The 25494-nt window shown below is 41.6% G+C and overlaps 1 protein-coding gene across 1 annotated transcript in view; it reads left to right on the top strand.

Annotated features, from left to right (window-relative positions):
* LOC146174856 (neprilysin-1-like) overlaps nucleotides 1-25494 on the top strand; it is a 101065-nt gene that overhangs the window by 38738 nt on the left and 36833 nt on the right. Inside the window, exons 7-10 of the mRNA XM_084585472.1 lie at nucleotides 3469-3581; nucleotides 8875-8939; nucleotides 11162-11213; nucleotides 19837-19904. Of these exons, the coding sequence (XP_084441598.1) occupies nucleotides 3469-3581; nucleotides 8875-8939; nucleotides 11162-11213; nucleotides 19837-19904 (298 nt within the window). The remainder of the gene's footprint in view (nucleotides 1-3468; nucleotides 3582-8874; nucleotides 8940-11161; nucleotides 11214-19836; nucleotides 19905-25494) is intronic.

The following is a 25494-nucleotide window of genomic DNA, read 5'->3' as shown; positions in this document are numbered from 1 at the left end:
CATGCAAAACGAGTGCTGGTGCGCCTTTTCCGATTGGATCTGCACGCGCAATGATATGTATGGAGTTCCAAAGCCATTTCAATACCAAATATAGTTTACTTTATTGGGGTCTCTCCAAACATCTGTCGCAGCCCGCATCTGAAAACAGGTTGTTGTGGCAAGTGCGCACAAAGAAGCCACATTTCCGCGGTTTCGCGTCACGTACCCGCCACCACTTCACACGCTCATTCACATCGACAGCACATACTGGCTACAATTCCAGACACATTCGTCCCATTTTGTGCACATCTTTCACCCCATGGACTTCCCACCATACTGCACCACCTGCAACGCCATCCCACCCACTCTCTACCATTACTTATGGGAATGCCGACATTGCATCCGCTTTCCTCCCATCAAAACCCCACCCCATATCCTTGGATATACCATTGCTCTGGCCACGTAACCCAGAGATCAGCAACAAACGGTTGAGCGGGCCAAGCTAGGGGGAACAGCCAGATGGCTTCTGGACTAAGACGTCCTCCTGGGAGTGTTTAGATTAATTTTAATTAAAAAAAAAAGTTTTTTATTCCTCCTCCCTCTGATGTCTTCATTTTTATTTCAGCAGGGTAGAAGAAAGAATTAGCATCAGGACAGTGAGTTGCAATTAGAAGGATTTGCCTTTTTTTTAAGAACCATGACCGGCGTGGCATTTTTCTTGTGTGATGAGAAGCAACCATAACCATTCAAGTGGGATTTCGTGACTGCTTGGTGTTCGTTATGAGTTTACAGACACCACGCGAACGTGAAATATATTGCCCACTGCAATGGTTTTGCTAGCACTGTAGAAAACAAGTTTCCTACCCATTCATTAGTGCCGACCACCATCACCCAATCGAGCAGGTAATTATCCTTCTCGGAATCATAATCAGCAAATATGGGTGTACCACCAAGACGTCTACGCGGATTTCAGCGAGAACACGTACGAAGCTTCTGGATCCAACCGGCACTGCGAGTTGCCGTCACCTGCTACCTGCCACGACCAAGCAAATCCAATCAATAATATTCTGCATTTTTTACCTCTGTGAGCAGGAAAAGAAATTCTAAACTACGAACAAAATGCTCCAAACGCCCTAGTGTGATAAGATTACTACCCCGGTTTCGCATGAGCGACAGATGGTCAGGTTATTATATATTTGCATATAGAAACAAAACAAAGTAAGCAAAAGAATATACAGTATAGACTGGTGCTGTGTCTGAAACAACGGGGACGTAGACATGCACATGCATCTCTCAATAACTAGTCACAACCCTTATATACTTATTACGAACATAATCGTGTCAGCAGCTCCAAAGAGCCAGATACAAGCGAGTGTACACAAGTTCACAAATTCAAGGCAGAAAAGTAGAGGATTACCAAAGATTACAATACATAAGTAGGAAAAATCAAATGGTATATAAAAGCTTCCAAGGAATATGCGGCGCACACGCGAAGACCTGTCCCGCACGACCTGCCGTCGCCGGGTTCAAAACAGCGCAGCGACCGGTAAATACCTCACGCTCTTCGTCGCCGTCCACGGCAGACTGCGGCGCAAAAATATTCGCCGCTGAAGTGGCAGCCTTATTTTCCCAGCCCTTAAGCAACAAGCCCCTTTTGTTTAGCCTTCTCTTTCCAAGGAAAACCTTGTTGCTCTTGTAAGCTGGCGGGCATACTCTGTACTGTTTGCAAATGCAATTCTAGTGTTCATGCTTTACTGTCATGGACTTTTTCCATTTTTCACTCCACGGTTCGCTGCCGTGGATGATGCACATGCGGTGTGGAGTGGAAATGGGACGGAATACCGCATTCTCAAATCGCCACAGCACATGGGTTTCTTTCGGAGTGCAAAACAAAATTCAAAAACACAAAGCCGCATTGTTTGACATGCGAAGGTACCATGAAATTTCCAAAAACTCGGCTCCAGGTTTTTAAGCTGTGCTTGGCACTGCCATCGCAAGGCATGAAAAATGGTATTTTTCTGTACTTCGAATTACCTTCTGACGGTATGAAGAGCTTGAAAACAAAGAAACGTACAAGCGCGAGCCTTAGTATTCCTGTCGCCGCTTCGTTCAGTAGCACAGAGCCGTTTCGCTACAACCTCATCAGGTGACACTATCACTATAGCGCTCTCAAAATGACGGCGTTCAGTTTAGAATCTGTGTTGCGGTTTAGAGTAGCCACATGGATGGCGTCATCGCCTACACAGCCAGCACAGCAGGGGAGAGCGGAAGCGACGCGAAAGAGTGATCAATGATGACGGGTCTTGGCGCGTTGCATGGGTTGGCGATTGACAAGTGTTTTCACCCAGGCAACGCAACAACAGGTTTTCGGCGGAGACGTATACTCTTTTTGCCAGGTCAGTCATCTCAACTATTTGTGTGCACTTGAAGTCAATAAGCAACGCTAAACGGGACAGGCCACGCAAATACTTTGTTTAAGAGAAGGGACAGAGACGCTCTCGAGAATCACAAGACCGTAAGAATCCAGCTGGCGGCTGAAGGAAGCAGCGCTCGCTTCTGAAAAAACGATCATATCTGCCCATCGTACGGCCTACTCTACGCGCTCAACAGATAGCTGACGTAATGAAGCAACCGCGATCCCAGGCCCAGGGACAGCAGAAAAGAAAAGAGATTCAGAGCGAAAGCTGCAAAAGCAAGACCACGACAAATATTTAACAAGAGGCTGAAGCCAAACGCAAACGTGAGTCAAAGAGGACGAATGCCGTCAACAGGAGGTGCTGACGCAATTCATTTGCACCAATAATAATCGAATTAATATTTGATTGCGGATATATTACGGCCGCAACAGGTAACGCTTTTGCATTCCCCACATTGTCTGTTCAATGTTTCGCTATCAATTTTTGCAGCACAACATAATTGCTAGTGAAGGAGACGTCGGGATGAAACCTGTACGACATTTGCCTCCGAAAACATGGTTATGAAAGTTTTCTCATGGAAATAAATATAGCCGTGAGGCTAGCATCAACAAATCGGGACAGAAAAGGTTTTTATTGTCTGTCAGGTATTCTTCACGCTGGCGCATAATATTAAACATTTCATAACGGCAATAACCAAACAGCATTGGAAGTAATGATCCCAAGCGCTAATAAGCCGTTTACAAGCAAACTCTCTCTCATATTGTGATATTTAAAAAACGTGATGACACCTACGTTCTAGAATTGTTATTTTGAAGCGTATTGGCGGTTAATTTATTGCTAATTATAGGCATTTTCTGATGCTATCGTGGCAATTCAGCCCAAGATTATAAAGTGATGAAATTAGCCTGGATTGTTTACATGTTCCTTCATCTTATTTTAGATTGTCGAGCCAAATTCGTAATTCAGAATCAGGAGTGCTTATCGTTCTTCGTTCTTAGCTTCTTGTTTTGCACACATGGCTTCAGTTTCAAAATAAGCGTACTGTAACGATGTACAATTATCTCCTCATTAGATTCCAAATCTGCCTGACGGAACATCTTTTCTGGAAGTACTGGAAATGGTTCGAAAAAACCAGCAGTTGAACGAATTGAAGATGTGGCGGAAAGGAGCAACAATAAATCCAATGCAAGTATTTCAAACATCAAATTCTCACAGAGAGAATCCGATAGCAGTAATCCAAACAGCAGTAGTTTCAACATGAACATTTCTTACGGTTAACAAAGATCAACGCAACCCATCGCTAATCAGTAAAGTTTATTCACACTTTCAGGCAACAAAAATTTGCTGTCCGGTTTTTGTTATTTTCATACTAGGAGGCTACGGTTTATTCATAACATTGGAACAGCAGGCTTTACAGACAAAGCCTGCACACTATTCCATGCAGTGTAATGTTCGCTAAAGAGGCATTCCTGAGATAAAGCAAGATGCTTCGGTTGTTGCTAAAAAGCTCATACCTATAGAGCAACGAATTTACAGCTCTCAAACTGCTGCTTATTATTCTCCATATATAGTCTAAACGGCAAAAACCATCGGTCTCAACTGCTCACACAAATATTTGTGTTGCAATAGGGTACACGCTGCCTCCGAGCAAATCCTATGAGGGTCTATTTGCTGAAAAGCGTTATGGTATAGTTAGGCTTCCTAAGCATATAGACACCTTATATGATGCAACTTATTTATTGCTCGTAGAGTGCCTACTTCAGCATGGCACACCACAATACCCCGCCTCATAGTTCTATCTTAATGAGGAATCTAAATCACCCAGAATTATTCGCAAAGTCTTATTTCCATGGTACTTGTATAGGCAGAGTGGTTTAACATATTTATATGAAGGCATTCTTGTAAATTCAACTTTCAGAGCTCTTACCACACGTTGGCTCCCAATTTCTTGTGGGAAGCCTTTAAAGTTCACTTGCCTTTTGTTTCTCTTTTTCCCGCTAATGGGTGCAGGAGGAAATAAACTAATCGTGAACAATGACTATAGCGTGATAAAAGGGCATATGCGGGAGAACCAATTTTAGTGATTGCGTGCGCCCGAAACTAAAATACAATAACAATAATTGGCGGTCTACTTGAAAGTAATTTTGATTCGCTCAAACCTTGTGCACGACGAATATCAAAAGCATCGAAAGCAAAACGTATAGGAAGCTATGATAATAGTATTGCTCCAGGCCAGGTTCATATCTAGTTGTGTGAAGGTTTTTAAACTTACAAAATTTTTTTCACGTATTGCAACACTCTAGTAGACAACCATGGTCAAATCAATGCGTCTCCACTGCATATTACATTTTTGAGACATTGTGCGGTTTCGCTGCCTGGTGTACGCTGAGAAATATTTTTAACCAAGGTGTTGTCAACATTGATATATTATTTAGAATATTTGCATTTTGCTGAAAAATCATTTTGCACATTGGTTGTATAATGTCGTTTCTGATGGGCAAAGCTGATTCAAAGCTCCTGACTAAACGTCTTTACGGTTCATTGCTCCTGAGCTTCTGTAGTCAGCATTTTAGGCAATACATCTTGTGATGGATATTTCAAGTACTTAGACTCATCTTGAAGCGTGACACAGAAGGTTCAGCATATCTGGTGAAAGTAGTCAAGGAAAATATCAGAGATACATTAACAGCAGCTGGCTTCGAGGAATCTATTTTTTAGGAACACCAGACGTAGCTCCGAGCACGAGCGAACTGTGAAGTGGCCTGCCTAAGAAACTCTTCATAGTTCCCAGAAGAGGCATTTTAACTCCCCGCCGGGGTGGTGCAGTGGTTACGGCACTCGACTAATGCCATAAAGCGCTCTAGCAAAAGTAAGGGTTCACAAAGTTTCAAAAACGCTTTAGGTTGGCCAGTTCACTCACAACTGGCATCCATTATAGATGGCGGTCAGGTTGTTGATACTCTCAATGAAATACTCCCTCGCTGAGCGAGCATCCACGTCCTCGTGTATCACAGCCATTCTCGTTTTCCGTACACTGTGGAGGCAAAGCAACATGAATAAGTCACATGGCACACCCCCTTGATTATGGACCGGCAGGAACCGTATTCCATAGAGCGTAATTGGCAAGTCCTTTTTTAAAGTCATCAGCAAGATATCCCACAAAAGATTGCATCCCGGCAGTCAAGAAAAATATGGTCTATGGTTTCCGGGTTATGACAAATAAATCAGTCCGCCAACCACGGGACAGACACCTTTTCCCTCAACCACGGCTTAACAGGTGATGTACCACTGTGTAATATGTAGAAAAAACGTTTTTGCTGACGACCGTGCTGGCATCTTTTTAACTCAAGCAGGTCCTTATACAGTTGCTTTTGGGTTACAGTGCTTAGGTATTACAATGAGAATCTCACTTTTAAAATTTTAAAGAAAGCCACAACCTCACACCAAAAAAACACTGTCTTCTCTGTTTAAAATTGCTAAAGGACACCAAACATTCGGGTAAGTCTTGGCTCAGTCTAACTTGAAAAACCGTACGCAGAAAAAAGTCGGTTTGGTTCCGTAAAAACATAAACCTGGATACTATTTGTCGTAAAAATATTTGGGCCAAACCAAGTCCTCCACTTTTTACCGAGCGAAACAAATTTGTACGACTTGTTCTCTCCCAAACTGAACCCCATACGAAAACCGCCAGCAATCGGTGAAATTTCCGGACGCTAAACCTTGAGATAGACAATGCTTGCAAAACATGCCAGACTTTCGCAACAATGAGCAACTTGCATACAGTTGAACGCACGAACATTGATAAATCAAGGCCACCCCATTTTGTTGTTTTTCACTGGACACGTTCTTGTGCAGCATTTCAGTAATCATTCATATCCTTGTAGTGTTCCAGCGGCACTCCAAGGTACCTCGTAGGTGTGACGGACCATGAAACATTTTGGAAAATGGAAGATGCGTTGCACCAAACCCGATGCCACAGCCTCAAACATTTGTCCACGTTGACTTCGCTGGCTATTTTCCTACAAATTCGACTAGCATATTTGCTTCTGAAACGCTGTCTTGATCTTGGCAGAACACGGCTATGTCACCAATGTATTGAACGAGTAAAACTGTGCGAAAAAGACGGGACGTAAGAAACACAGGCAAAAACAAGGCCTGTGTGTTTCTTACGTCTCGTCTTTTTCGCGCAGTTTTACTCGTTTCATTAATATGAACCAACTAGCCCTTCAGAGTGTATTACTTCGTCAGCATATGACAATATTTTTACTTCGCTTTCCATAAGTCTAAATCCACGGACCCTTTAATTTTTATTCACCTTTAAGCAAAACGGTTCTATACATATGGCTAATAACAGAGGAGAAAGTGGACACCCTTGTCTTACGGACTATTTTATCTGAAAGCTTTCTGTGACTTCCTTATTTACAATAATACTAGTGAAACAATTTTCATACCCCGATTTTAACTGCGTCTAATACGAGTGAGCCAACATTTATATAACCCAACATTGAAAATAAAATTTCGTGACTAATCCGGTCAAAAGCGTTCTCCAGGTCATTTGTAACATTGCAACGTGATCTGTAAACACGCCACAACTTTACAAAATGGATATTTGTATATATGCTTCTCCCTTTATTTCACATGTTTGGTGAGGCCCAACAATATCTTTAATTACCTTCTGCAACCGTTTCGCTAGGATCTTCATGGAGAACTGGAAGTCTCTGAAATATTTGGGCGTTTTATATCATGACCGCATTTATAAGGTTGCGAATTTATGTTTCGCAGTCTACAGGCCCCCCCATTGCTGCCGCTCTAATAACTACAACTTCTTAATCATTGGAGCTTGCTGTCTGCTCTCACGACTCAGTGTCAGTGTGTCATGAGATACCAGAGGCGCGGCGGTCGTGCTCTCTCTCAAAACGCTCGAAAAGACCTATCGAAACATGGAAACTCTAGAAAAAAGATACTGCATTTGTTCTCTTCCAGGCTTCACAGCAAAAAGCGCTTACTTGAACCATATTTTTTATATGCGCCCCGATGGCTGATTGCGAGTACGCTGTTGCCATGTTGGCTCCTGAGGGATGCTAACCGGTCAACGCCGTGGGCCGCACCGGCTATACTGGGACACTGGGACCAGTGCGGCCCCAGCGCACATATAGCGGATTTCTCAGTGCATCGCGAATGCCAGCGACACACCCAGCGTCAAAAAGCTAATCCCAGCGTTTTTCTCCCATCGCACAAGTGCAACCAGTGTCTTCCCGTTACTGCTCCAGTGATTATCGCAGATATCCAGCGAGCCCAGCAGATCTAGTGGAAAACCAGCGCGAAACCCTTACTGGTTTCGCACTGGAAGACGCTGGGAGACGCTGGTTTTCGCAATAGGGTAATTTGTATGGCTCATATTCATTTTCACTGGATCTCAAAATCTTACCGCGAGTCCTACCTGAACTGGCCGAACATTTCCTAAATCATGGAAACAGGAATATTATTCTCAGACGTTCCCTAACTTTCGTTTAACTAATGCAATAACTTTGAATTTGGCATGTGAAAGACAATCGCCTGTTTTTTATTTATGCTGCACACAGGCAAGAAAAAATAGCGTGCATCATGAACAAACTGGCTCAGAAACAAGTCATTTTGCTACCACTTTCTAGTTGTCAGCCGTGTGTACGTGAAATCTTGCGCACTGTGCAGTGCCTTTTTTGTCGGCTGTTTTTCCGCGCAGCACGAACCAACTAGCTCAGAAATAATGGTTCTCTTTTATAATCAAGTTTTATTTGAGCTCGCTCCTGAAAATATTCGAGAACGACCCCTTTCGCGCATGTACATGGCAATTTACTGAGTGCCTTACGTGAAACCTTTCCGTATTGTTTTTATGGCATGCATTCTGCTATTTACCATAATATATATACAACGTCCAAATATTGGGCGTTTGAAACAAGCCGGCATGAAACTCAGCACACATTTTTAACCAAATAGTTTGAATGGTTTCTTAAAAAGCACTTCACATTCATTGGAGCTGATAGATGCGGCCAACGGTATCAACAAATAAATTGCCGCATTGGATCTACGGAGACGAACCGGAGCGATATATTGTCCATTACTATAGCTCAGGGCACCATTTTCAGAGCACAGAATACAAGATATAAAACACGGCTATATGAAACAGCCGCAAAGCACCAGGCGCCTCCAATAAGTTGAGCAGTAAACAATTTATTATCCTTTTGAGCCCAGAAAATTATGGAAGTAGGACGTAACCACCATTAGAATTTCTGTGCCAGCCCACAGTCCCATGTAATGCGGGAAAAGCATTGATGCAGTTTTGCAAGATTACTACCGCTGAAGAAAGCTGTCATTGAAGGTTTCTGAAGTTGCGTTGGTGGCGTAACTTCAGCCGTGTAACAGAGCGTTCTCAATTCTAAGTGCTTTGAACGGTCAAAATCAATTTTTTTTTCTCATTCCCCTACTTTCTTCAATGCAGAACAGTAATCAGAAAGGACTTGAAGGATTGCGACCACAAACACTCAAAAACACCAAATCATTTCGGTGAATGTAACTTTTTTTTATCTCTTTAGGACCTGTAAATCATTGTAGATGTAATAGGGTTTCTCCAGACGGTGCTAAAAGTTCAATTTGTAATTACGTCTTCCAGAAGAGAGAGAATGTACAGTGCGACGACTCCTGATGGTCTAGTAACCAATTATCGCCCAGTTTATTGGGCGAACAATTTCTGTAGATTGTTGGAGGGTGCTATTTTTTGATTCATAGTAAAATGCTTATAAAACCTTATAATTTTGTCAACTTACTGGAATGCCGAGCCTCTGCTCCCACTCTTAATTACTCTTTTTCCATCTAGCCCGATTTCTTTCTTCCTCTTGGTCATGTCTGAGTTTGTTTATTTTAAGCCCTGCCTGTGTTGCACAAACGCACAACAGACGGGTTATTTGAAAGTAATGAGATATGCACCTGCGGACGAGCAAAGGTTTGTCCTACCTTTAAAGGCTGCTTTACTTGTGAACACTCCTTCGCATGTTATTTTCCCTTGTCGTCAGTCATCGCGGTAATAACGGAACAACAGTGAAGACACATAGACGACGTGATAGTTTCTGCGCGTCTTTGTTATCACCCCGTTGTTTTCTCGCTATACCTATCCTAGCCTAACCTAACCTAACTACACTTAATAACCAGCCAAGATTAATACGGGAAGGGGCGCCTCCAGCTGGTCTAACATTAAAGAAACAAGCATAATGGTTCCTTTCTGAAATTTCACAGCAAGAGCTAACTAGTAAGGCCATGAAGAAGTCTACGTATCCGTTACCGATACGACCTGCTTTTTGTAGTTCAAATAGTCGTCAAATGAAAGCTCTTAAATGACTACGTGTCCGTACAAAAATAGATAGACAGATCGAGATAGAGGACTCTACGAAGCGTTCGGTGACTGCGAAAACCTAACGTTCTACCTGTAACTGTTTTCTAAACATCTGAGCATTTAACTTAGCGTAAATTGCTCTTGATTCAAAGAGAAGCAGTGCATTATTATGGCTAATTGGGTTTAAGTGAGGAATGTCAACTGTTACCCAACTTGTATTCGAAGTGCATACATTTTCAAGGGTACTTACTGGATGCTTTGGGCAAACAGATGTCTTATTTCTTACTTCAGTAGGACATTTGACAACGAGCCTCACGGAAAGGTGCTGTTTAAACTGGACAAAAAACATTTCCTTCTTTTATTATTCAATAGATCAGCGCCTTTATATAAGAATGCTGTTCTGACATGCCTCATGTGACTTCAGGTGTTCCCCAAGGCAGTGTCTTGGGGCCCGTGTTATTTTTCATCCATGGCAATGTCCTAATAGATGTTGCTTAAAAGGATGTATCTGTGAGGGTATTCGCCAATGACTGTGTTGGGGTCAAAGAAACAGTGAGTGATTATGATTACCTGTCGCTGCATAAAACCGTAGCATCAATTGCAGACTGGTGTGTGCGCTGTGGTAGGGTTATTAACCAAGAAAAAACGGTTTTGCTGCGAATCACAAGAAAAAAGTTCCCAGGCAACATGGTTACATACTTGACGACCTTCTTATTTTGGAAGTGGACAGGTATAAATACCTCGAAGTCCCCCTCACTACAATGCTCACTTGGAAGTCGCATATCTCTGACGTATCTGCATCCGCAATGAAGAAATTATGCTTTATTATAACGAAACATAGAATTTCCCAAATGAGTGCTAGAATCACCGCGTACAAGGCTTGTGTTAGGCAATATGTGGAACAGTCTGAGATCCACATAATAAAAAAAGACATCGCTCAACTGGAGCGTGTACAAACAAAAGGAGTTATTTATGGTAAATAACTCCTTATGTCCATCCAATAGGCTCTTGAAAGTATTGAAGGATTTTTTATAGGGCTCCTAGTGTTGGTGTTTTGCTGAATGCTGGGTTTTATGTCCTGTAAATCACTTGCGGCCGTTGCGGTTGTTGCGGCTGATGATTTTATGGCTTTTATAATTTAGCAATGTGCTCCTCCTACTTGGGCCAAATATATTGCTCCAAGTATGTCCAAATAAATAAATAAATTATAATTTTATTTGATTTAGCCGAATATTTCCTTTCATATACTCAGAAATATTGCGATCAGTGTACCAGCGCTATAAAAATTATAAGTAAAAGAGGATTACCTTTTCGTCCTTATAAACAATTAGAAGCGTTAAGTAGAAAATGTTTTCCTTTCTTATTCATTGGAAACGCTAATTCCGAGAATCATTTGCAGTTTTTCCGATGGAATTCTTCCAGGCACCATTTTTTACGCATGGACTTCCATGGTAAGTTTCAAATTGATAATGCAATTTTGAACGTCTTCAAAAAATGTTTAAATATAACGACGCGATGTATATTGCGATTGTCGTATTGGTTTTGCGAGATGCCTTCCGGCAGCAGCATAGAAATGAATAGCTTCAATCACGAGGCAATGAATGACTGCCAAATCTGGCCATAGAATGAAGTTGTCGGCAAAAACGATTTAAACCTTTCTTGGGCATGTAAACTTCTAAGCCATCTAAAGAGTGCGGCTTTCTTGTAAAGTGGTTTTCAAGAAGTGTTCTCTGAACATCTCGTATGTTGCCCAAAAAGCGCGATTAAGAAACTTCGTGCTTTTAATAAACTTGTTCCCACATCACCAGAAAGATTGTAATTATTTTTGCCTGCAGTTTAACTCGTCACTACCTTATTAACCGTTTTAAAGACTTATCAGAGCAAAATATTATTAACGAATGCAGGACCAATATCATGGCAGTAGGTAATCCTAATATGCATAATATGAATGCCGAAATCGGCCGTGGGAAAGGGTAGTATCCTTAGATGCGGAATTTGGCATGAGGTTCATTATGTCAGGTCCTTTAATGCGCACTGATAACGCACGATAAAAAGAATTTGCTGCATTGAGCAACCAGGCAGTCCACAATGAGCAAAAAGTGCGGAAAGCTCAAATACGGGTTCTGCAAGCGTTTTGTGATTCAAAATAACATAACTATTGCAAAAAAGTATAATCTTTCTATTTGTAATATATTTCAAGACTATTATCTATTTTCTTAAATGCCCTAGAAGTTCTTTGGTTGACCTGAAAACTCTCCGATCTGGCATAACAAGACTAAGAAATCAGCCATACAAGGACTAATCGGTCAGCGATAAGCAACGCAGCCTACACCTTGAAAAGAATGCTGACATAGACGAAGATGAAGATTTGATGAAAGTCGTAACTGTTATCACCCCTGTTACCTCAATCTTTATTGACTTTATGTGATCGTAAATATTAACTTAAGCGCCATAATTGGCGACTAGCGTTATCCAATCGCTTACGTTTACAGAATTCTGCAGTTGTATGCTTGACACAAAAGTATTTTCTAACACCACTGCAAGCATTGACCCGTCATGCTGGCCGCCTCTATTTTTATTCTTAATGACACTGCAACACTCCCTGACACAAAAGCTTTTGCTGTCGAAGACAGTCATTACACGCAGTATGTAACAAATTTAAAACAAACATTGATGAAGTCCAACAATTCCGAGACCATTGTGGAATGTACACTGCAGAAATGTGAAAGCCTATGCGTTGCTGGTGCATACGGTGTGTCACGTTTGCTCTTATTATTATTATCAACTAAATGCACTGTCATTATTATAGCTAATGTAACCATTATCATTATTGCCATTTGCAGCATCAGTGTCACCGCTACTACAGTCCTCATGGTACTAAACAATCCCCGGTGAGGCGGAGTTGCTTAAAGCGCTCGGCTGGGACTTCATCGTTTACAGGGACTTCATCGTGACGACACTTGATTGGCAGCTACAATATGACCGAACAAACGCCGACAGTATCAGCGTTTTTTCAGGTTTTTCGTTGTCAGAAATGTATTACACAAATTATTATGGTGTTTTTGATACAGAAGGAAGTCCCAAAGTGAAGCTTTCAGGGGGCCTCCTATAACAAAATGCTTAAAACAAAATCACAAATATGGCAGAAATTAACCGTTAAGATATGATAACATCCGTGAACAACAAGAACAACGATACTTAAAAAAAGGAAAACATACCCTTGTGGTTATAACTTGGTTATTAAAAATGCTTTGATGTTACTAGTGAAACGCCTATACGACCAAACTGTTTTAACATATGAAGGTAGTGAATTCCATAGAGTTATAGCTAAAAACAAAAGGGTTTGTTTGCCATAATTAGTGTTAACTCTGGGAAGTAATGCCGAATGTTGGACGAGTTGGTGAACATTCATGATGGAAAATAGCACAAAAAGTACACGAAGGACGCTTGTCCGGTAGCGCTTGTCCGTGTCGTCCTTCCGTCCTTCGTGTACTTTTTACGCTATTTTCCATCATTATCTTTTGAAGTAGCAAATTGTCGCTTTGGGAAATTTTACTATTTATGAGGGGTTATGACGGAAGGGCAATAATGACAATGTCACCATTGCGGGCGCTGTATATAAGTGTGGCTAATCTTAGATGGAGCAGACTCAGTAAAGGGAAGATATTAAGATTTCGATGTATAGGGCAGCTGAGGCAGTGGACGGGGAAAAGTTAAGTATCCGAATCACAGAGTTTTGTGAATGACCGATGCTTGACATATGAGTGAGATATGTAGTTCCCCAGGATGATATGCAGTAGGTTAGGTGACTGTGAACAAATGCGAAATAAAGCGTCCGAATAATATGGGGCTGAACGGAATGACGTGTTCGAAGAAGCTCCCTAATGCCAAAGGCAACGTTTTTGCATAATGATTCAGTGGGCAAGGTAAATTTAAATGTTTGTCTACTAGGATGCCAATAAATGTAGTACAATGAGAAAGTGGAATTATGTGTTTATCTAAATAAAGCGGAGCAATATTAATCGGTTGTTTATCATGCGAACGAAAGGTCGTGAAATTTTTAAAATTAATTTCAAGCTGATTATCTTGGCACCAATGAACTAGAATTGCAAGTTCAGCATTCAATGTTGTGCTCATGTTATTTATGTTTTTGTCGCCAGTATATAATGTAGTGTCATCGGCCTATGGAATGCAGTTAATTTTGGTGAAATAGCTAGGTAGATTGTTAATGTTTATTAAGAAAAGCAGTGCTCCTAAAATGAAACGCTGTGGCACACCTTGGTTAATGGATACTGGCTGAGATAAACGGTCGGCTAACTTTAAATTTGAATTCTGTCAGTAAGATAAGCACGTATGAACGTTAATGCTGGGCCGTAGATTCCCAGAGACTCCAGTTTTGAAAAATGTATGGTGTGGGTAATTTTATCAAAAGCTTTAGTAAAGTCTAGAAAAACAGCTCCCGCCCAAAGTACTTGGTCATTCGAACATTTGATAGCGTCAGTTAGTTCTAATAGCGCAAGCTCTGTTGAATAATTGGAACGAAATCCGAACTGTTGGGGAGTTAAGAGATTAAGCTTAGTGAAGTACTTCATTAAACGATTAACCAAAAGTTTCTCTATGAGCTTGCTAAAAAAAAGGGTAAAACAGGTATTGGTAGATCGTTGGACACATTATTGCGGTCTCCATTCTAAAAGACCGGTATTACTCTGCTTCTCTTTATCGCTACAGGAAAAACGCCTGTTTTAAACATTTGATTAATGAGGTTAGCCCGCGCAAAAGAGCTGTCGCGCCACCAGTTTATTCTTAGATGGATGGATTTGATCGAACACTGATCCAATATTCTTTAAGGACGAGATTGTGGTTATGATTTCTTCGGATGACGCGGGGTACAAACAAAATGAATATGGGCAGCGCAAGTATTACAAGAAACTGAAGCTTGCATTGGGCAGGCACATGAAAAAAATTTAATTAACGCATTAGTTATGTCCAATGGATGAGTTCGTGCCATATTACCGTCATGGAATTCGTTTGTAGTTTGTTGCTGGCGGTCTATGTGCAGAAAGTAGTCCCGTTTGGCTTTTTGAAGTAGTACAGTGATTATTTTGGAAATATGCGCGAGAGCGGGTTTTGACGGAAAGGTTAAATGACTGTCGTTTGACTTTTTTATGAAGGTTATCGTTTCTGCGAATAGACCGCAGCAGTCCATTTGTTATCGAAGGATTTATGGGAGCAGGATACTAACGCTGAACTGAAGATATGGACGTGCAAGCATTACTATTTCTAGTATTGTATCGCATAAGTTTTAAAAAGCAATTTAAACATACGGTTCGCTGGTTATAGCAGCCCAATTTGAGATACGATGTTAATAAACCGGTCGGAGTGAAATGAGTATGAGTTGCAGACATTAGGCTTCTTTATGATGACACTTTCAAGTAGTAGAAAAATGGGGTAATGCTCGGTTATATCGAAGTGGACTACCCCTGCAGTGCGAGGTGAGAGAATGTTAGATAAAACATGATGAATGAGTGTCTGCGGGCCAAGAGCTGTGCACCGTGTAGATATGTCAGTTAAAGATTCCAAACAATGGCTAAACATGCATGTTATATATTCACAGCATTTGACGTCAGACGTATTTTTAATGCCAACATTAATTTCGTTCATAATAATTATGTTACTATTTTCGAGGCTCAGCAAGTTAAGAATGCCGTCGAGTTCAAGGCAAAAACCTGATTAGGATGAGGACGGAGAGCGATAAATAGATCCAATTATGTTACAAAATAACGGCTTGAGGGGCAAGTTGGTGCATAATCGTATTCAGATATGTGGCGCAAATAAACACAAACACAGGAGAAGATACACAGCACACGCGCACTATGTTACGTTACGTTACGTAACATAGTACGTAACATTACGTAACATTATGTTACGCTTGTTAGATGGAAGAAAAGACTGCCTATGAGTTAATAAAGGCTTTCGCATTAAACATTTTCTAACAGAAATACTTTATGCGATTGCGTCACGATATCAGTCAAGATAGGAATCGTGTACCAAGATAATCATTGGATAGCTTTTTGAAGGCAGCTCAATAGGCAGCCAGCTGTCAAGACAGACCATTCTCCTCGCTGTCGAACAAGTGCTCAAGCCTCCTCCCAGTTCCTATAGGCACCATTGAATAATTTCCTATTCTCCACTTCCACTCTAAGCCGTCTGCTGTCCGATCTTCTTATGACTAGATGGAATTTTTTCACTTTTCGTCCTCCACGTCCTCCAGTATCTTCATAAAACAAATAGGCGTTACAATGTTCCGAGTGGGTCCTGAGTTACTTTTGGCATTGCTTTCTTGTTTCATCTATCTTTTTGCGCAGTGTGAATTCTGCTCAGCATCAACTTGACAGTGTAGCCAACAAACTATCCGGAGTAGATGTGCTCAAAGATCTGCAAATGTTTTAACCTTACGGCGGCGCCTCATGAAATGCAAAGACCTTCCCCTGCACCTACATACATTTTCCGTCGATGGAACTCCGGTAGACTGTCTATGACTAAGCCGAGTTGGTTGCTCTTGCCGATAGATATTACTTTTAGCAATCGTTTTGGACAAATTCTCGCACAACTATCTCTTGGCCTTGTATTGTTCACCTATAAATCGTCAAGTATCATTCAGAAAAGTGTCAGAGTTTCTGCGCAGGCCCAGTTGACAATTGCGCCCTTCTTCTACTTTCTGTCTTGTATGCCTTTCACTCAGAGTCTTGACAAAGTCCAACTTAATCCGCTTCGTCGTTACTGATGATTATCACCTCGCTAGTAGTGCCTTTACATACACTTCGCAAGGAGTGAAGAATTTACAGCTGCCATTGTCTCTGCCTTTGGCGACATATCGTATGTACTTGTATTGCGTGTCTAGGCGATGACGAAAGGCAAGACAGGTGCCAATGTTTGACCTGCTAGCAAAATTATATATCGGCTTGGGTGAAGTGGAAACACTCCTTTGCTAGCAATGCCTTCTGGCAGTTCCGCCAACAGCGTACATATTTTTACGTGGTAGTGGCGTTACAAAGAGAAATTACATCCGGGACAATAAGAACTAGTCAATACAGGATCTAAAAACGAGTCATAAAAATATAAGAATGATGAGAAAAACCAGACGCTACAGTTGGCACTTCATCTCGGTATGTGTTTGAAGGTGTAATGTGAAATTCCAATGAACATCTGTATCAAATGTTTCCACTCAGTTTGGGGCAGTCGTATTCCAATGGGAAAATGGGAACGAGAGCTCTCTGCTAGAATGGCAGAATAGAATCAGGTGTCGATTCCGGATCACTCCGTAGAGCAGCAATACTTTTTTTCATCGCGCAAATGTGCCCTCCAGCATAAGTGATCTAAATATAATAATACAGGCTTGTGGCACTATTAAATACAAATGCTCGGTGTTAGGGCCTATATACCCATACTCTTGTATCGGGTACCCGGGTAGGGTCATAAGAGTGGCTTCGAAGCTGTAGCTCGCTTACCGCGCAACGTCCAGGATAAGTTTTTAGCGGTGTTAGAAAATGATCAAGCATCGTGTCCGTAGCGGGAGCTCGACAGAAAGGGGAGATCAGGAAAGCAGTGTGCGAAGTCTAGGAGGATTTGGCGACTGGTGTAAACGCAGTCTGAAAACGGATTCTCCTCAACACTACCTTAGGTTTATAGCAATATTTGCTCCGTCGAATTGGAGGATTTTACCGAAAACCAGTATGCCATCTCCCTTGTTTCCGCTCCCTGCCATTGTCGGCGCACCATCGATTCCTGTTGTACTTACACGGTTGTCCGAGCTACTGTGGATGTCATGAAAGCTGCCCTTTCTTCCCGACCTCCAAGGACTGAACGTTCATTGCGAAATCCTCACGGTGAGAAATAGCTGGTCGCATCGAAATCGTTGGACCATGCTCTTAGGGAAGAAAGAGCGGAAGCCGCCGGCACGCACCAACGTTAAGCCTATCTCAGTAGCAGGTGTCCCCGCGCCGCTGTATACAAGTATAGACGTGCAGTGGCTCCGGTCGCAAAAGAAGCGGCTACAGCTTAAAATGGAATAATTTATGGGTCTCAAGTTTTTGCTTTTTATAGTGTCATGCACTCGGTAATCACCGGAGGTCACCACCGAGACATGACAAAAGGCGGGGTGGTCGTTTGATGCCCGGCATAGCCGGTAAGCAAACGTGGAGAATGACACGAAGACGCGCTGACCTGAAACAAAAATAAGAAGACGTTTATAGGCTCTGAACGAGGAATACATAAAACATTTAGAGGGCAGCAATTAACATTCTGAAAGGCAACGACATGAGTGAAGAAACAATTTAAATAAATACTTCGAATTATGTATACAGGGACATGCTTTTCTGGGACGCAAGTAACAATTCATGTAACAGTAAGGGAAAGAAAGTTCAGAGCAGTTTCGAACATACAATTGACCAGGGAACGCGGCGGCAGTCCATCACAGGGATGACGCAGACGGGCAGCACTCGAAAGCGAAGGTCCTTCCGGTGAAGCTTGCGGTCTGAGGATGTGGTGCCGGCGGCGGCGGCGCTCGGGTACCCCCCGTGAGTACGTGGCAGCTCGGGGTTTCCTCTCAGTAATCGAACTGGGCGGACCGACTTTGGGGCCTCGGCGGCTTCATTTTAAACTCCTGTGGACGATGCTTTGTGCGCAGGGTCGGAGTCCGCAACAAAACACACACTTCGAGCGCACAAAGTAATTCACTCACAGAGGAAGGCACACGTAGACAAAGCACACTTTAGCACTGCATGGCCGCCATCTTAACTTTGAAAAACATAACGCACAACAAAAACAAAAGTCACGTACGCCCTCAACTTCGGTTCTTCTGGGGGTGACATTGCCAGCGAAAAAAGAATATACGGATATACAAAGGAAGCTGTGTACTTCGGACGTGATAGGGGTGACTTTGAGTGGGGAAAGTACGACACAGGCAGCACGTATTCTTATGCTCGGGCATGGAGAGAGCTGAAACTAACACAGTAAAAGCTATACTGTTCCGAGGCAACGTGCACGTCCGCGTTCTTGCGCGCCCGACCGACGGTCACATATACAGGTCCTGTGAACGTATGGGGTTTACAGAACAACAATTCAGCGTGTGTATAAATGCAACATGGGCAACCTAACGAATGCCGCCTATTATGTGACACATAGTAAATTTTTATATGTTAATCTTGTAAACCTAATTATGTGAGCTATACACATGACTCAATGTTGTTCACGCACACATCGCGGCGACAGCAATGGCGACGAAACGACGCTGCTAGCCACATCGTCGATTAGGTTTAAACAAAGCAAGAATAAAACCTAGTGGGTGCACCGTAGTAAAAACCCAGCAATTGGAGACAGTGGCACATCAAGAATCTAAGAAATAGTAAGGTAAGGACTCCTTCATTGAGTTCATATTGTTACGTGGCGGCAAGCGATTACAACAGGAGAACAGAGGACAGACAGAAAATGCTCGATGGTTGTGAGATGACGTTTAATGAATCTGTGAGCGGGCCTAGCGCGCGCGCTATTGTCGGTGCCACTGCCCGCTTTTTCCTCCTTCGTCCGTAAGAATATTTTCAGCGAGCTGCATCACGGCAAGAGAAAATACGCTTCAAGAACGTCAGGCTTCAAAATTTCGCATTCTCCAAACGTAATATTGCGTTCAATAAATATATTTATTTCCCTTTATTATTTGTGTTTGCGAGAGTTTCAGTATTTCTAGCATTCTGAACCGCATAGGAATAGATGAAGTGAAGTGTTGGTATAAATTCATGACGCACGCTTTTCAAGTACTTTTTAAGTTGCTGCCGTTCACTCTTTTTTTAAGAACCTTTTAGTACTTCAGTTATGTGTTGCGAGAAGGGGCGTGCCGCATTAGCGGTGCAATGCAGGACATAATGTGCAATAAGGACATAAAATACACCAGGGGCAATCCGGGTCCTTCATTGACTGCAAATACGCATCGTCAAAATCTTCACATTGCTCTGAGGAATTTATGAAAGGCACCGCCGCCCACCCCAGCAAACTAACTCTTTTTTTTTGTTGTTGTTTCAGGTCTCTGAACTTCGGTAGTTTTGGATCCGTTTTCGCACACCAGCTGCTACATCACCTTCACATTGGAGGTAAAATCCTGACCACATCTATTGCTATTAAGTAGTCAATTGAATATTTGTTTCTTCAAGCAACCGACGCTAAAACATACTTCTTTTTATTATTTATTTATATGCACGATATTGAAGAATCCCATTTTGGTCTAAACAGATAGGGCAGAAAAATGCATTCTCTCGAAGAAAAGAGCAGCTTTTTCGATTAAAACAGAGAACAACAATATTGTCTAATGTAGAAAAATATAATTTAAATAGCTCACAAAGTGTATTGTCAAAATCAACAGCCAAAATCCCTCGTACAGGCAGGGCATTCCATTCGTCAATCGTTCTCGGAAAACAGAAAACCTAAAAGCGTTAGTATGCGAGAAGTGTGGTGCTAAAGTGTGAACATAAGGACAACGAGTTCTACGCGTTTATGAAACATGCACAATTGGGGGCTGGAGAGATGCATAGTCTTCCATGAACTAGGTTGTGAGGGAGCGATAGGCAAGCTATCTCACGTCTGACGTCAAGAAGTTCAATATCATTTGCTCCCATTAACTAATATCGAGAATGAGTTCTATCGTACCTATTCTCTGTATTCGCGTCTTTCTATTTTTTTTTTAATTCTCCTATGTCTTTTTTCTATGGCGGTCGCAAATGATACCGACATATTCGATTTCTGGTCTTATAAGCATACTGTAGGCTAATAGCTTGCAGTTGTTAGGTGCGGCCCTAAGTTTAAGGCGAAAAAAAAATCAATTAGGTAAGGCTGAGGATTTAACATGGGCTATATGGTCATTCCGTTTTAGTTTCGAGTTTGCTACAATTCCAAGATACTTATACCTTGGCACTTGTTTTACTGAAACGCCATTATTGCAATGTTTGAATGAAAATGGATTTTTCTTCGTTGTTATCCGCATGACCACAGCCTTCTGATTATTTCTATGCCTAATTTTACACTCCAGGAGACGACACTATGCAGAGCATTTTCTAAATGTTCCTATATTCGGAAACAGAAGATACCGGAGTGTATATCATGCAGTCATTCTCAAAAAAATAACCTTGACAGCTGGATTATACCGCTAACTAAATCATTTACATGAACTAAAAAAGTAGGGGGCCAAGCACACACGGGAGTGGAGAAGAACCACTCCCGCAAATCTCAACAAATTTCGTTGTGTTGCAGAAAAGCTTGAATCCAAGCAGTGAGCTGATTTGGTATACTGTCACGTAGTGGTGACAAGGTCGACAACACAAATGAAGGGTCGATGATTGCACGAAAGAAACTCTTTATTGGGCTGACTTGCGCCTGCAAAAGAACTAAGCAACTCGGCGGCGGCGATAGCAACAAACGTGCTCGTCGATCGTCGAACAAAGAATGCCCGTCACACTGGTCAACGCTCAATTTAAAGGCTGCTCAGAATAATCTAGATGACGTCGCAAAGTGCTACTAGTGCACCCCGGAACATTGTGGAATCATACGCAAGTGATTGGAATCTTCGAGACAGATCTCGGCGCAACTTTCGTGACAAAGAAAATGATAACCCGTCGTATCGCGACAACGAGCATGAACAAGCACGGGATACAGAATTGATACGCGTGCCAGAATCACAGTGATAAGGCCGCATGCCGGCGGCTGTTAAAAAAAACAACAAATACAGTTTTGAAGGTTTCGCGGCAATACCAATAAGTTTCTGTTTTAAAAGGGCTTTATTATGAGACACGTCAAAGGCGTTGGCAAAATCTAGAAATAAAACATCAATTCGACCTCACTCGTTCAAAACTGCCCTGAAATTATGAATGACTATTATCAATTGGGTAGTAGTAGAGAATCCCTTCCTCAACCTTGCTGAGCAGGGTTTAAGGATCGTTACTGTTTAATACTGAACGTATTTGATAGACAGTAATATGGTCGATAAGTTTACAGCAGGATAACGTTAGAGAGATCAGGCGGTAGTTGTTTACACAGAGCCCCATCATTCTTATAAACAAGAATAACCTTCCCTGTGAATTAGTCAGGCAGCAAGGAGCAAGAGCATAGGGAAGCATAAAATATTTTGGACTGAAAACAAGACAATGGCTCAGCATAGCACCGGAAAAATGCATTAGGAATGCCGTCTGAGCCGAGAGAACACTTCGTATCTAATCGGAGTAGCCTGACATCATCATCCGAGACAATATCCAAAGGTTCAAAGCAATCACAAACAAAACCGTCCATATTTTCATCTGAATAAGTTGAGAAAACAGATGTTAAATAATTATAATAGCTATGACAATGTCCTTTTGGCACGTGACAACGCATACATTCGTCGCCATTTGCTCGATCGGCTTACGAGACTCTCTATTATGATTACAAAACCTATCAGAATTTCTTTTTATCAATTCGGGAGACCATCTGTGAACCACCGTTTCCTTGCAAATCAATATTAGAATAAGGTTAAGCTGCAAGTCCTGCTAAAAATGTTTCCCATTTTCAAACGCTAAAAGCTTTTGACGTTCCGCTTACGATGAATAATGTGGATTCAACAGACGAAATTCACGCTGCTTCTTGAAAATATCCCACAAAAAAAAAAGACATCATCACCCAAAAATTCGTCAAAAGCAAAATCTAAATAATCAAGTACTAAGTCGTCATTTGCGCTTGAAATGTTTTTTATAACTTTAGGCAAGCTTTCTTATGTTTTATCACAAGAAACAACATTAGAGAAACATGTAGCAGTCAATGATATTCATGCCAATTCTAATCCTAGAACGGAACTACACACCTCTCGAACCCTTGTTGGCTTCGTTACAACTTGAACAAGGTTCTGAACAATGTTTTGGTCTGAAATTATGTCTGCATTTGCGGAAGATTCGAAAGAACCACTAGATTAATTGAAATTTGGAATAATGAAGTCTCCTAAAATAATGATTTCACTGTTCTTAAATGAATACAAATGATCCTGCAATTTGTTCATATAGTCAGTACCAAAATCTAGAGGCCTATACAGTGTGCACAGAATGAAGATGTGAACAACGTATTTAATCTTTAAAAATAAACTTTCGCGGCTGTCTACCTGCTGCAAATACTCTTTTAAAATCATTTTTGACTAGGATAACGACGCCACCGCGGTGGGAACACCTATCACACCTGAAGACATGGCTTTATGCACACGTGATTATTGATTTACGACTATATAATTCTTCAAATAACTTCTTAGATGAAATCAGATCAACAGACTTGTTCTCTTCTCCTCTCGCAACCTAACTTGCACCTATGAAGTCTATGGCTTCTTGTATAAGATACCAAGAACTAGGTTAGGATGGTGTATTTATTTGTTGCGAGAAATAATTATGCTCTTATTTAGGAAGAAATGTTTGGAGGCAATAATAAGATGGTGGCGTGTCATATGGTTCTAATATTCATTTTCTTTTTGATGGAATATTAGGTAATATGAATATGGGGCCTTCACGATACATTATGAACTTAAAATGGTCACCTTTGGCTGATTTTATTCAAACGAATTACAATAAAATGGGTGCAGTTCAAAAAGAAATAGGCTTATGCTTGCTAAAAACTGGATATTTTACTGACGATATGCTCATTATTATTGGCCTATTCTTGTATTCATAGGTTTTTATTTTCAGGTTTTCGGGCCATTTTATATATCAATATTTTTTGTGACTGTTAATTCCTTCTATTTCCAAGCGCTTTTCTAAGTAGTCCTTCGTTGAGATATATCCGTCTTGCAAATTTCAAGATTTGGAAGAGAGTTTATATGTAAATTTGGAACACGGTTTCTGTCTTATTTTTATATATAATATCTCTGTCGCCTGTCAGTTAACAGCTGGACGGACAAACATTAATCCTAGAAATACACAAAAAGACCTTTCTGATTGCAACAAAAACGGTCAAACAAATTGACACTACCACACAGCTTTCTCTGCGACGTGGGAGTTTGAAATAAGGGGGCGGGGCCATTTCTATTATTCTTTGTTTCCACTGAAAAGTGCCGATCACAATTCACTGGACTCATCTGGCATAAATGTTTGAGCTGAGTAGTACAGTCGTAAACATTTTTGTCATTGAATACATTTTTTTTTGCTATAAAGCAGAATGCTGAAAATATCTTATCCCTAAACAGAGGCGGAATGGCGGATCATAGTGTACAGCTATTCTTTTGCGTTACAATTTATAAGTGAGCAATATTTATTTTAAGTAGATATTTTAACAGTAGAATATTGTCGTCGAATGATAATAATTGGTTTACAGGAAGGGAAAGACGCAGTAACTGTCACACTTGCTCTGTGGACACCGCAACCGCGCCGTAAGGGAGGGAGGAAGGTGGGAGTGAAAGTGGAAAGAGAGAAAGGGGAGCCGTAGTGGAGGGCTTCGGATTAATTTCGACCACCTGGGGATTTTTAACGTGCGCTGACATCGCACAGCACACAGACGCCTATTCGTCTCGCCTCCATCGAAACGCAGCCGCCGAGGTCGGGTTCGAGAACGGGAACTCGTTTTGAGAAATGTGCATAAATATAAGGCCAAACAAATTCATTGAGGCACTAATTTACATTCAGCAGTCTCAGCCAGGTCGTCATGCAACAGCGTAAAAATATGAGAGCATGAAACCTCGTCGTTCGATTGCGGTTACTGTGCTCTGCCATTTGCTAATTTTGTGCCGGTAATAACGGGTCACACCGTCGAAACGGCTGTGAAAAACGGACCTTAGTACAAGCAATATTACTCATTTAGTACGTAAAATGTGCGCTTAACAAAAAGCGAAAGCATGTGTACTGAGCACGTCACGACATTTCAAATGTGCAGAAACCAAAGAGCCAATTGCTGCAGCCGTAGGCCATCAATTACTGTCCTTAATGATGCATTTCTTTGAAGGCATATATTAGAGACAACACCAAAGCAAATTTGCTTAGCGTTAGTGGCAGGAGTAAGAACACGCCTTATTGCCAACTTACGCGCACAACAAAGGATTGAACTGTCTGCAGCAGCGTTCTTTTTTTAAACGCAGTCATCCTTATGTTATTCGGCTTCGGCATTTTATTGATTTTATTTTTGCTATAGATGCATTCCCGAAGCAATATAGAGCATGCCGAGTTTCCAGTAGACAAAAAAGGAGCCTAACTTTGTGATGTTAAATACTTTGTAGTCTTTTTAGACAGACAAATAGTCTAAAACTGAGAAAACCAAATTGGCAGTGCCTTAGCTTAGCTAAACCGGGATATACGTAGCGAGAGTTCCGTTTCTCTGGATGAACGTGTTGTTGTCATGTATATGTTTAACAATAAGAGACAGCTTTACAAAGCCACAGGGGCCACTTTGGACCACTAAAGTGCGATGAGGTGAAATTGTCTGTCGCGCGATGGTCTGAAGCACTCCAGTACAGCCGCTCTTTCTCTCTATTTTCACTATCACTTTCTTCTTTTTCGTTACGACTAGCTTAAGGTGTACGGGGAGAATTGTGACAGCTACTGCGCCTTTCCTTTTCTGTAATCAAATTTGAAACGCCTCTGATGTCTGCTGCACTGAGTCTGCTTCTATATGCTGTGTGGTGAGGCGTTCGAGGAAGAGCCAAATGAATTGCACCACATGGACACCTGGATCGAAAGCCCCACGGGGTCTACA

This window comes from Amblyomma maculatum, chromosome 11 (genome assembly GCF_055883805.1).
Source record: "Amblyomma maculatum isolate TAMU_Amacu chromosome 11, ASM5588380v1, whole genome shotgun sequence".
NCBI classification, from domain to species: domain Eukaryota; kingdom Metazoa; phylum Arthropoda; class Arachnida; order Ixodida; family Ixodidae; genus Amblyomma; species Amblyomma maculatum.
This window is presented reverse-complemented; position numbering and strand designations above follow the sequence as displayed.